Source organism: Heterodontus francisci, chromosome 6 (genome assembly GCF_036365525.1).
Source record: "Heterodontus francisci isolate sHetFra1 chromosome 6, sHetFra1.hap1, whole genome shotgun sequence".
Lineage (NCBI taxonomy): Eukaryota > Metazoa > Chordata > Chondrichthyes > Heterodontiformes > Heterodontidae > Heterodontus > Heterodontus francisci.
This window is the reverse complement of record NC_090376.1, coordinates 92,371,637-92,385,571: the sequence shown is the minus strand read 5'-3', so window position 1 is coordinate 92,385,571 and position 13,935 is coordinate 92,371,637. Positions and strand designations below refer to the sequence as shown.

The 13,935-nt window shown below is 44.7% G+C and overlaps 1 protein-coding gene across 3 annotated transcripts in view; it reads right to left on the bottom strand.

The window, feature by feature from the left end:
* Nucleotides 1-13,935, bottom strand: part of arhgap42a (Rho GTPase activating protein 42a) — a 503,828-nt gene that overhangs the window by 126,425 nt on the left and 363,468 nt on the right. For all 3 annotated transcript variants that reach the window (XM_068034054.1, XM_068034055.1, XM_068034056.1), the window contains 2 exons: nucleotides 7,426-7,530; nucleotides 4,522-4,651 (listed from right to left, as the gene is read on the bottom strand). In XM_068034054.1, the coding sequence (XP_067890155.1) occupies nucleotides 4,522-4,651; nucleotides 7,426-7,530 (235 nt within the window). The remainder of the gene's footprint in view (nucleotides 1-4,521; nucleotides 4,652-7,425; nucleotides 7,531-13,935) is intronic.

The window sequence follows — 13,935 nt, the reverse complement described above, 5'->3', positions numbered from 1 at the left end:
TCCTACAAATTTCTGTGACCATTTCACATGACATCCTTAGGTGTCTCTGTCATTGCTTCTCTGACATTTGAAGGTAATTTGTCCTTGTCCTGAGAATGCGATGACGTGCCACTGCCCGTCTTCAATAAGGCCATTTCTCGACGTTATCATTCAGAGCATTCTCACCTTCCTGTTCTGCCCGTTCGTGTCGCTCAGGCATCATGACTTGAGAGAAAGGAGCCCTCCTTAGTCTCTCTGTTCTTCTTCCCAAGGTACTAGACAAATTGGGTATATGAGACCCATGTCACTGTAGCTTTTCTGAACAATAAATAAGCAGAGCTTGGCGATTCAGACTTCTGTTGCTAGTGAGCTGAAACATCAAGGCTCCCTTATAGCTGCCTTCAAATTGCAACCAGGTAGAAGACACACCCACTGTCATTTGCCTTCTCCCACTCTCCTTGCAATCCTTGCGTGTGCACGTGGTTTCCATTATTGCTGGAGAAAAAAGTGAGCGTGGAATTCAGAGCAAGTCTCCCCACCTTCCAACCTCCTCCTGCAACCTTCCAGCTTGAACCCATCACCCTGGACCCACCCAATGTTCCCGTTACAATTGAGCCTCCCCCCATTACCATGCACAGTGTAATCATCAATGTATTCATGCCATCCCTTCCCCCGTTCCCACTCCCGTTACTACTGACATGCCGACTCTTATCCTTGAACCTCCTCTCATCAAACTGACAATTGTTGTCGAGTCCCGTTCCCCTCCATATGAAGTTGTCTAATACCCACCCACTAGTCTTGACCTTCCCCCCTACAGAATCCATTTACCTCCACATTTGACTGTTCCCTCTGCTAGCCAGTACCCTCAATTTGACCCACAGCTCTCCAACGTCGACAGCACTCATTCCTCCCTTTATGCTCTTGCCAAATATTTTCACACGGTACTGATCTAATCCACCCAGCTCCCTCGCAGCCATCTGTTGCAAAGGGTTTTACTTTTGTACTAAAATCTTGGACTTCTGTGTGTTTTTAAAAAAAATTGAAAAGGATTTTCAATAGACGTGGACCTGCAATAGACTTGCAAATAGTTGGAATTACTGCAATGTTTTAAAAGGAAGTTCATAACAAAAGATGAACTTTATGGGTGCTTTGAAAGGAAGTTGAACAGGTACAAGGTCAGGAAAGCAGGCAATTTGAAGTAAACCACAGGGGTTTGGCCTTCCTCAGAGCATTTATATTTTGAATGGCAAGAGACACTTTGTCTGGACATTTGACCATGTTCAGGAAGGTTTTTTTTTCACTTTGGACCCTTTAGAAAGCCAGTGAGTTGGACAAAGAGCAGGCATTTTAAATTTTGCTTTGACCAGCCTGGAGCAAGAAAGGAAGACCCAAAAAAGTATTACCTCTCTCTGTAAAGGAATCCTACATCTCTTGAAAAGAATTTCTGCATTGGAAAGGTGGCGCATTCCTAGTACATCCAGTCTCTGAAGAATTCCTGCATCCAGAGTGGTTCCTGTTACCTCTTATGTTTTGGGAGATCCTGAAATCTCAAGAATGCTTCTACTGCTAGACTGCTGTTTTTAAAAACCCAAGCAGACCGGTTGCTGCAACTCTGCTGAAAGACCTGTGTGATGCCTGCTGCAGACAAATTGCCTTGAAAGCCTACCCATCACAGACATCAACCTCGCCTGGACAGACTTTGAGTGGCATCTGACTATTGGACTCTGGGACACCTCACTGCACCAAAAACATTCTACCAGAACGTGATAAACTCAATCATTTTTTTTTCATTTTAATTCCTAAGAAACAGCTCTAAGCCAAAACTCCTTTTCCCGATTAACCATTTTTAAAAAATGTATGTGTGCATGAGGGTGAAGGAAATAAGGAGTTTAGCATATACATAGATTTATCTCGTTCGAAGTTAAGACTTATTATTTCTTTCCTGATAAATAGTTAATGATGTTGTTGTTTAAGGAAACTTGGTTTGGTGTGCTGTATTCTGGGGGACAAATAAAGTGTTTAATTTGGCTATTCTTCGGTAGGTGGGAAACTTTTTTTGATATGCTATGACCTGTGGAGTAGTGGGACTGAAGTAACAGTGCATTACTCCCGCCTTGGTTGCAACACAACAAAATGCATCTTCACGATCAACATCAACCATTCAACAACCTGGATGACCCACTCCATCCCGCCCTACTCCTCAATGCACCCGATCAGCCCTACCCTTCCCTCCCCGACTACCCTCCCTGCTCCTCCATGCGCCCGATCAATCCGAACCTTTCCTCCCAACTACCCTCCCCTGCATCCAATCAACCCCACCCTTCCCTCCCAACTACCCACCCCACTCCTCTATACACCCGATTAACCCCACCCTTCCCTCCCAACTACCCCACCCCTGCACCTCCATGCACCTGATCAACCCCACATTTCTCTCCCTGACTACCCTCCCCTGCTCCTCCATGTAGCCCCTGCCCATGCCGTTGCTGCCATTCTCTGAGATGATTCACCCCTGCTGGTGCTGAGCCTGGAGGCAAACATCCATTCCAATGCTGGTGTTAGATTAGCGGCTGAGTTAAAGAGAGAAGAGCACAGTCCTGAGACTCAACTGCACAAATCTGACTGTTGCAAGCCACGTTGAAACATTCGTGAACCGAGTGGCACAGGAATATCGTTCGTCATTTACTTAATCTGGCAGGTAGGTCTAAACTGTAACTATGCGTAGGATAATGAGTATGCATGTTATTTAAATGAATGCAAAGCTGCAATCTGCCACCGTGCTGGGGGAATCCCCAGAATGTCGCAATCCCGCCGCTGACACAATTCCTCTAAAAATCCTGCCATCAGGAATCCAGAAAAACACCTCCCGCCTAATTATATCACCCCACACGCCACCAAATCTGCTGCAGTGGACTGCATAAAATTCACCCCCAAGGAAGTCATGCTAAACTTTGACAAATTACTGATTTGGCCTCAGATGGAGTATTGTGACCAATTCTGGCCACCACACATTAGGAAGTCAAAGCCTTGGGGAGGGAATAGAGGAGGTTTACCAGGATGATACCAGGGCTGAGGGCCAAAGGTGTGTGGGTAAATTGGAGAAGCTGGGATTGTTCGTGTTAGAGCAGTGACGGTTAAGGGGAGACCAACTAGAGGTATTCAAATAACGAGGGATTTTGATAGAGCAAATAGGGAGAAGCTGTATCTCTGGAAAGTGGATTGGGAACCAGAGGTCATAGATTTAAAATAACTGACAAAAGAATTGGAAGGGAAATGAGAATTGTTTCACAGAGAAGGCTGAACACATTACCTGAATGGTGGAAGTAGATCCCATAGAAACTTTGAAAAGGCATTTAGACATGTGCTTTATGAGGACTAATTTGTAGAGTTATGGGGGAAAACCACAGGTGTGGGACTAAATTGGACAAGTATTTCAAAGAGCCTGCACAGGCATGGCAGAGCCAAATGGTCTCCTTTTGTGCTGGAATTCTATGAACGTGGCTCATCTGTACATTATAGTCTAAATGACCTCGTTTAAACAAAAAGAAAAACTCATACATCAACCATTTCACTCAAACTACAGCTTAGCATATACATTTTTTTTTTGCAAGGCATGATTAAAGTAGTGTTAGGAAGACAGAGGAAACACATTTTTGTGACCTCAACAGACCTTGATTTTGCCAAAACCAAAACTCACCATTTGCTTTGCAGTGTTTCTATTAGCAGAGTGGAGGCTAAGCTTATGAGTCTTCTTATAAATTGACCAGGCTTGTAAACACAATAATATAACAGTACCCAGTACATTACTTGGGCAGGTTTTCACTTGGGCAAGGGGGAATTTCTCAAGCTGCCTTCAATATGGTAAGCAATATATCTCAGTGATCACAGACCCTAAGGTATTAAATAACTCCAAAGCTCAAACAGTTCAATAGTAGTGTGAGAATCACATGTTTTTTATTTCACACTTTTAGTAAGTTTTGGTTCTGATTATTCTGAGCAATTTCAGTGCTGAGAGATTTGAACTTTTCTATCTTTGGCTTTCAAGTGCAGCATTAAGTATTCGTAGATCAGATATATTAAAAAGATCTTTAATCTTCTACAGCAACCTGCCTTAACTCCAACCCCAGAAAATATGCATAATCAACCAGTATGAATTTTTCTCCTAATATACAAATTAACTTTATGGCCTTTCTGAGTAAGATTGACAATTTGTGTTGAATAGTGAGAAAATTCAGTGTTGTGGACACATGGCCCCTTGGCCATGGTTGAGACATGGTTGAGAAGGACCAAATTTATTTAATTTATAATCCATTAACCAGCAGAGTGAAAAGATATTCATCTCAAATCTAGACTACAATTAAATCCATGACTTAGAGGTGAACAGGTGCTACCAGAATACCAATAGTTATAATATTTATAGATTTTTTGAAAGCATAAAGAAATACAATTAAAAGAACTTTGAGAGGCGGCAGAAAGCTTACAACTATATTTTTAAAAGGCCAGTTGTACGAAAATGAGCAGCAAGAATAGCCTTTGTGCACTTACGCTTTTCCTGCACATAGAGATATCCCTCCATTGTCCATTGGCCAGGTGGTTTGTAATCCTGAGGGGCTGACTTCATTCTCTGCATCAATCTTTCCACTTCCTGCCTGGTACTTTCAAAATTATTTCTGGTCTTGAGATAAAATTAAAGCAGAATAATAGGTTTGATTGATAAGCAAATCCTGCAAACAATCAAAAGCATGATGGAATTATTTAATAACAGGCCATATTTTGCTGTGAAAATAACAGTGAGGCAAACAGCGCTTACCATTATTTATCCACAAATCAGACAGCAACATCTCGGAAGTGCACATACGCAGTTAAACACAAGAATCCAAAAGCTTCTTTCCAAGATGTGCTGCTCTTCCACAGGCTAAGCAAAAATGGCAACTCGCCATCTGAATCCCATTCAAATGTATTGATGGTGTGAAGTTCCTATACTGGCTTCATAGACTAAGTACAGACTATATTCACCAGAGAAAGTCAACTCAAATCATTCCAGTCTGTGTACCCTTGTTAAGTCTTAATTACTGACAATCTCTCTGGCATTGAAGGAGAAAATACTGCAGGGCTATGGGGAAGAGTAAGGGAGTGAGACTAACAGGATTGCTCTTTGAAAGAGCTGGCACAGTCTCGATGGGCTGAATGGCCTCCTTCTGTGCTGTACTATTCTATGACTCTACATTAACTTCTACATGTGTGGAGTCTCAGACCTTCAATAGTAAATTAGTGCTGAGATTTAGATAAAGTAAATGACTTTTTTTTTTACTTTCTCTTTCCATCTGTTTCGTTGCTCTATCTTAATCCAATCTTTCTTTCCCTCTCTTTATTTTGGCTTCCATACCTGATTTGACATTGAATTCGATAAAAGTCAGCAGCCTTCCACCAGACATGTTGCAGCCACTGGGGTAGCACAGCGCAGGAGCACTAAAACTAGCAAAGGCACACCGAAGACTACGTCCCTTAGAACATCTATTTGGGTTAAGGATATAAAGTGAAAATTGTTCCCCAAACTACGCATCTTTTAACTGAACTGAATGATTACATAGCAAATTATGACTTTATTCTCCACTTACACTTCTTGGTTCAGACTCTGTGCTGCTCATTAAAATTGTTCAGTATGATTGGCTAAAGAGATACCCAGTTGCTTGCCCTTTTCACACAGGTCCCAGATGTCCTGTAGAAGGTGCTGCACTGTTTGGATATTAACTTGACGAGAAAAACCCCATAGAATGTCTATGGGCAAGTGTAAGTCTAACAAATAGCTGGTGCCATTCGTTTGTCATTCACAGCAAAATTCAGTCCAACATAACAAGTATCAGGAATTTTACCGCGGCAGTAACTATTTTGCCCAGATGGTGTAGTAGAGGGCCAAAACAATCATTATTGCAGTAAAGACTATAATATACATATGCCTTTGATTTTATTACTACTAGCTCCTGTACCTCATTTGCTGATCTGCGAGCAAAATTCACTTACAATGTGTTTTTTAAAAAAGAAACTGAATCAGTAAGAAAGAATGATTCTGCAGGTTTCAGGATAAGTACACATATGGATGATCAAAACAGTGAGAAAAATGGCCTTGCTCTGCTGGAACCAAAAAGGCATCAACTGTGCAGTCCAGCAAGTCAGAATTGAATAATGTAAGTTCCAATGTTTGTATATTCTGCACTTTTGGTAAATGACCTTTGGAGATTAAGGAGAATTTTCAGACAGTTTATTTATCTTGGAAGTTTACTTGTGATAGGTAACCTTCTAAGGAAGGTGAACAAAGGTGAGTAGATTCTACAATTGAGAAAATCAAACAGGGTCTGTGAGGGAAAATGACTCAATGGGCTCAACAACCTCATTCCATTCCATATCTTTATATTCGTACTTAAACATACAATTGATTGGAATGAGGTCTAGATATAAAGAAGCAATTCAAATTTTTGAATAAATATTCTGAGTACACTGTAGGATTTACAGTACTAAAATATTCAAAGTCCCTGACTTCAGAACTATTTGAAACAAGTACCCAGATACTTTTCTTTGAAATAATGGTTTATCAATCAAAATGTATCACATTTGTATAAACCAGCTATGTGCAATATAAAATCCAGAAAATCGTGCAATTTTTAAAAATATCTACTGTGAATTGCTCAATACCATGTTTATGTACCATGTTCCTTCAAGAAGCAACAAAAAATATAGAAATAGAGCCTTTCAATTATAAATTGCCCATGCCAAGATGATGCAGTCTGAAGCTAGGTTTTTTATGTCCAGACCTGCATGAAGTCATCCTCCAAGGCCATCTGCAGTCTCCTCCACTAAAAGTCAGCAGCCTTCCACCAGCCATTCTGCAGCCACTGTGGTAGCACAGCTTAGGAGCACTAAAACCAGCAAAGGCACATGGAAGACTGCATCCCTTCGAACACCTACTTGGGTTAAGGTTATAAGGCAAAAATTGTACCCCAAACTAAGCAACTTTTAACGTAACTGAATGATTACATAGCAAACTATGACTTTATTCTGACTGCTGTTTCTCCATCACAACTTTTCTTATTTTTTTCTATTTCATTGATAGTACCGTAGAGAGTACTCCAGTAAACTTTCCTCTCTTGTTTCTTCTGAGTTCCAAATATACTATCATACACATTCTTCTTCCTCTCTACAACTTACATTGTGAAAATTGAGGCAATGCATAGTTCCTTAATCTTTTTTATCCCTTCCCTGGAGTTTAAATACAAAAAAACTCCTTGCCTTCTAAGTTATTCCTTCCTGTTAGAATCTTCAGGCTTTTAAAAACCAAGCTTAGCATCACGAATCACGATTTCCTGATTTGCCTCCTTTCTTTTAAATTGTGGTACTATCCTGCACAATATATCTCAACCTTTCGCCATGGTTTTGGAATAGAAGAAATCTTACATTTTGCAGATTGTACTGTAGCTGCTGCTTGTATGGAGCAAATTCCTGTGCAAGCTCATAACCTTCATGGTAGAATGTGAATAATCCTTGAAGAAATGCCAATAGCTGTGGAAAAGTAAGCAGATTTTCACAGAACAAATAATTAATAAAATCTGTTAAGATACTGTAAAGCACAAAACTACCCCACCTTGCAATCTATTAACACAGCAAAGATCAGAGATCATATGTGGGGCATGCTGAAACTATATTATGCCATCAAGCAATTTAATATCTGCAGGTAAAAAATCTTATGGGGGAAATTTATATTTCAAACGGTGTTTACTGTGTCTTGGATTTACCCACTGCATCAGAGCGAATCATCAATATCAAAATAAGGATTAATAAACAATTATTTCCACAGGAAATTAAGAGTATCCAATTTGTCAGTGTGTGCCATTTATTTCAAACGTTATCTAAAAAAACCTGCTTAACTTCCATACATTATGGATAAGATCAAATTATACAAAATTTTTTAAACACAAGCTATTCCACTTAGATCAAATACAAGGAAGCTGATGAAGTTTGTGTTGCAGCATGTTATGTAATTTTTGCTACTCAAATAGAGCCACTCAGTAATGAACACAAATATGCACTTAGAATGATTATGTGCCACATGTAAAGTCCAATGGGTCCACTTTGGAAGAAAGAATAACCTTTCATCCAGCACCTTTCATGACCTTAGAACATCCTGAAGACCTTTACAGCCAATTAAGTATTTTTGAAGTATGTACTGTTATCTTCTTTTTTTCTTTGGCCTCCTTATCTCGAGAGACAATGGGTAAACGCCTGGAGGTGGTCAGTGGTGTGTGGAGCAGCGCCTGGAGTGGCTATAAAGGCCAATTCTAGAATGACAGGCTCTTCCACAGGTGCTGCAGAAGAATTTGTTTGTCGGGGCTGTTACACAGTTGGCTCTCCCCTTGCGCTTCTGTCTTTTTTCCTGCCAACTGCTAAATCTCTTCGACTCGCCACTCTTTAGCCCCGCCTTTATGGCTGTCCGCCAGTTCTGGCGATCGCTGGCAACTGATTCCCACGACTTGTGATCAATGTCACAGGACTTCATGTCGTGTTTGCAGACGTCTTTAAAGCAGAGACATGGACGGCCGGTGGGTCTGATACCAGTGGCGAGCTCGCTGTACAATGTGTCTTTGGGGATCCTGCCATCTTCCATGCAGCTCACATGGCCAAGCCATCTCAAGAGCCGCTGACTCAGTAGTGTGTATAAACTGGGGATGTTGGCCGCCTCGAGGACTTCTGTGCTGGAGATACGGTCCTGCCACCTGATGCCAAGGATTCTCCGGAGGCAGCGAAGATGGAATGAATTGAGACGTCGCTCTTGGCTGACATATGTTGTCCAGGCCTCGCTGCCGTAGAGCAAGGTACTGAGGACACAGGCTTGATACACTCGGACTTTTATGTTCCGTGTCAGTGTGCCATTTTCCCACACTCTCTTGGCCAGTCTGGACATAGCAGTGGAAGCCTTTCCCATGCGCTTGTTGATTTCTGCATTGAGAGACAGGTTACTGGTGATAGTTGAGCCTAGGTAGGTGAACTCTTGAACCACTTCCAGAGCGTGGTCGCCAATATTGATGGATAGAGCATTTCTGACATCTTGTCCCATGATGTTTGTTTTCTTGTGGCTGATGGTTAGGCCAAATTCGTTGCAGGCAGCCGCAAACCTGTCGATGAGACTCTGCAGACACTCTTCAGTGTGAGATGTTAAAGCAGCATAGTCAGCAAAGAGGAGTTCCCTGATGAGGACCTTCCGTACTTTGGTCTTCGCTCTTAGACGGGCAAGGTTGAACAACCTGCCATCTGATCTTGTGTGGAGGAAAATTCCTTCTTTTGAAGACTTGAACGCATGTGAGAGCAGCAGGAAGAAGAAAATCCCAAACAGTGTGGGTGGGAGAACACAGCCCTGTTTCACGCCACTCAGGATAGGAAAGGGGTCTGATGAGGTGCCGCTATGCTGAATTGTGCCTTTCATATTGTGATGGAATGAGGTGATGATACTTAGTAGCTTTGGTGGACAACGAATCTTTTTTCATAGTCTGAAGAGACCACGTCTGCTGACGAGGTCAAAGGCTTTGGTGAGATCAATGAAAGCAATGTAGAGGGGCATCTGTTGTTCGTGGCATTTCTCCTGTATCTGACGAAGGGAGAACAGCATGTCAATGGTCGATCGCTTTGCACGAAAGCCACACTGTGCCTCAGGGAAGACGCGCTCGGCCAGCTTCTGGAGCCTGTTTAAAGCGACTCGAGCAAAGACTTTCCCCACTATGCTGAACAGGGAGATTCCACGGTAGTTGTTGCAGTCACCGCGGTCACCTTTGTTTTTATAGAGGGTGATGATATTGGCATCGCGAATGTCCTGAGGTACTGCTCCCTCGTCCCAGCACAGGCAAAGCAGTTCACATAGTGCTGAGAGTACAGAAGGCTTGGCACTCTTGATTATTTCAGGGGTAATGCTGTCCTTCCCAGCGGTTTTTCCGCTGGCTAGAGAATCAATGGCATCACTGAGTTCCGATTTTGTTGGCTGTACGTCCAGCTCATCCATGACAGGTAGAGGCTGGGCTGCATTGAGGGCAGTCTCAGTGACAACATTCTCCCTGGAGTACAGTTCTAGGTAGAATTCTTTGAGGAAGTGACAAAGTTGATTGATGAGGGAAGGGCTGTAGATGTCATATACATGGACTTCAGTAAGGCGTTTGATAAGGTTCCCCATGGTAGGCTGATGGAGAAAGTGAAGTCGCATGGGGTCCAGAGTGTACTAGCTAGATGGATAAAGAACTGGCTGGGCAACAGGAGACAGAGAGTAGCAGTGGAAGGAAGTTTCTCAAAATGGAGACGTGTGACCAGTGGTGTTCCACAGGGATCCGTGCTGGGACCACTGTTGTTTGTGATATACATAAATGATTTGGAGGAAAGTATAGGTGGTCTGATTAGCAAGTTTGCAGATGACACTAAGATTGGTGGAGTAGCAGATAGTGAAGGGGACTGTCAGAGAATACAGCAGAATATAGATAGATTGGAGAGTTGGGCAGAGAAATGGCAGATGGAGTTCAATCAGGGCAAATGCGAGGTGATGCATTTTGGAAGATCCAATTTAATGGTGAACTATACAGTAAATGGAAAAGTCCTGGGGAAAATTGATGTACAGAGAGATTTGGGTGTTCAGGTCCATTGTTCCCTGAAGGTGGCAACGCAGGTCAATAGAGTGGTCAAGAAGGCATATGGCATGCTTTCCTTCATCGGACGGGGTATTGAGTACAAGGGTTCGCAGGTCATGTTACAGTTGTATAAGACTTTGGTTCGGCCACATTTGGAATACTGCGTGCAGTTCTGGTCGCCACATTACCAAAAGGATGTAGATGCTTTGGAAAGGGTGCAGAGGAGGTTCACCAGGATGTTGCCTGGTACGGAGGGCACTAGCTGTGAAGAGAGGTTGAGTAGATTAAGATTATTTTCATTAGAAAGACGGAGGTTGAGGGGGGACCTGATTGAGGTGTACAAAATCATGAGAGGTATAGACAGGGTGGATAGCAAGAAGCTTTTTCCCAGAGTGGGGGATTCAATTACTAGGGGTCACGAGTTCAAAGTGAGAGGGGAAAGGTTTAGGGGGGATATGCATGGAAAGTTCTTTACGCAGAGGGTGGTGGGTGCCTGGAACGCGTTGCCAGCGGAGGTGGTAGACGCGCGCACGATAGCGTCTTTTAAGATGTATCTAGACAGATACATGAATGGGCAGGAAGCAAAGAGATACAGACCCTTAGAAAATAGGTGACATGTTTAGATAGAGGATTTGGATCGGCGCAGGCTTGGAGGGCCGAAGGGCCTGTTCCTGTGCTGTAATTTTCTTTGTTCTTTGTAGTGCTCAACCCAGCGGTCCATTTGCTTGCGTATGTCAGTGATTATGTCCCCTGATTTAGATTTGAGGGGGGCGATCTTCTTGATGGTTAGCCCAAAAGCTCTCTTAATGCCATCATACATTCCTCTGATGTTTCCGGTGTCTGAGGCCAGCTGAATATGACTGCAAAGGTGTTGCCAGTAGTCATTTGCGCAGCGCCTGGCTGTTCTTTGTGCAGTGCTTCTGGCTGCTTTAAGTGCTACGGATGTTAACTCGCTGGGGGCTTTCTTGTAGTTCAACAGTGCAATGTGCTTAGCGGCTATGACAGGTTCCAGCTCTTCAATATGAGACTGAAACCAGTCTGCATTCCTCTTCGCACGTTTGCCGTAGGTGGTCAAAGCTGACTCATAGATGGCGTCTCTGATGTGGGCCCACTTGGTCTCAGCATCCCCTGTGGGAGTGTTTTGAAGGGCTTTTACAAGTGAATTTAGAAATTTTTGTAACAGCTGTGGATGAGAAATTCTGCTCGTGTTGATGCGTGGGTGGCCCTTCTGCTTGGAGTGATGCAACTTCTTTGGTCTGAGTCTAACCTTGCTGCACACCAGGGAGTGGTCGGTGTCGCAGTCCGCACTGTGGAAGCTGCGTGTGATTTGAACACTGTTTAAGGAGGCTCGCCTTGTGATGATGAGGTCTAGCTGGTGCCAACGACGCGATCTTGGGTGCCTCCATGAAACCTGGTGACAGGGTTTAGTGTGAAAGAACGAGTTGGTGATGCAGAGGTTATGATAGGTACACAACTCAAGCAGTCTCTGTCCATTCTCATTCATCCTTCCAACGCCATAGCGCCCAAGGCAGGAGGGCCATGAGTCATGGTCGGCCCCAACCCTGGCATTAAAGTCCCCCAGCAGGAACAGGTGTTCGATGTTGGGGATGCTACTAATGATATTATGGAGTTCCTTGTAGAACTGGTCTTTAGCTTCAGGTGAGGAGCAGAGTGTTGGAGCATAGATGCTGAGTAGGTGTACTGGACGAGAGGCGGTGAGCAGTCGGATTGACAGTATGCGTTCCGAGCCATTTGAGGGAGGCTCTATCATGCTGAGCAAGGAGTTTCTGATGGCGAAGCCCACTCCATGCTGTCTTGGTTCTTCAGGATCCCTACCCTGCCAGAAGAAGGTGTTGTCATGCTCTGTTAGAGATCCATTTGCAGGGAGGCATGTCTCCTGAAGTGCTGCAATGTCTACATTGAGTCTACTGAGCTCGTTGTTAATGATGGCGGTCTTCCGAGAATGGTTGATTTGTGCAAGGTCTTCCGACAGGCCAGGACACATAGTTCTGACGTTCCAGCTTGCAAAACAAAGGGTTGGTACCTTCTTTCCTTTTTTCATGTTGTTTGGTGCGGTGTTGCAGTCCACTTTTCGGGCAATGACCCTGAGCTCCAAGCACCCATTGAAGCAGGTGGACTGTGGTGGGACAGAACCTTATTGACCGGGGGCTACCCGGTTTGAGGTGGGCGGTAGCTGTCCAGTGAGATGCAATGACCTCTCCCACTGACAAAGGCAACCAGTGGTGCCCAATCTCTATGCCAACTGAGCTGGACTTGTAACCCGTAACTGCTGCCTTCCGTGTTGTTTCAGTCGCTGTGAGGCGACTATGGAGTGACCTCTCCATGGCGCATGCCTTGGCGAATGTATGGAGGTTGAGAGTTGCCCAAGCGTCAAAACCCCCCTCTTGGCCTTTCTGGTGGGGTCCAAAGGAGTGCAGAGAATGACGTTTGGCACCGGTATGGCTGCAGGAACTGCCGGAAACATGCCAAAGGTGACACATGACCGCCTACGGGGTTCCGCTCCGGATTTTCTGTTAAGGTTTACTCCCTTAGCCTTGGTCTCTCCCGAGACGCCCACAAGGCAGTGGGGTTGTTAGGGCCCCTACACTGGGGTAGGAGGATGCCGGTGGGCGGAGGGGGTGCAAGGGGGAGGGGTGGAGGGAAGGGGTTGCGAGGAGGAGCTGGGAAGGGGGCTGTAAGGGGGTAGGGGGGGTGCAGGGGAAGGGGGTGCAGGGGGAAGATGGTGCGAGGGGGGAGCTGGGAAGGGGTTGCGAGGGGGGTGCGGTGGGGGGGTGAGCTGAGAGTGTGGAGCTGGGAAGGGGAAGGGGGGAGAAGGGGGGAAGGGGGGTGCAGGTAATAAACCATTTCATCAGTTCCCACCATCGACGCCGGGAAAGCTCATCCGCGTCCTCCAGGAGGTGAGCAACATCCTCGGGTGCCGGTACCAGCAGGAATACGCCGACATTGCGCTGCAGATGCTCTCCAAGCCAACTCCCGCGGGCGCTTTGAAGTTGTGGCCGAGGAGCTGTTCGTGGCTTTTTGCGTGTTCGAGGCACCTTTTCTCAAGGCTTCCCCTCTGTGATAGTCTTATTGCCCTAGGGTCCCGCTGCTCCTTCTTCTCTACAATGGACTTACCGCACGCCGTGGCCGCGGACACACTGGACGGTGTAGACAGCAGGATTGGAGATCAAAGTATCACCAGCTGTACTTTGCAATTTCGTCCGGATTACGTTCAATTTCATTGAGTGCTCAATGAGGAAAACAAAGAGCAGGTATGGCTGGGGGATGGTAGTGGGCCCAGGTA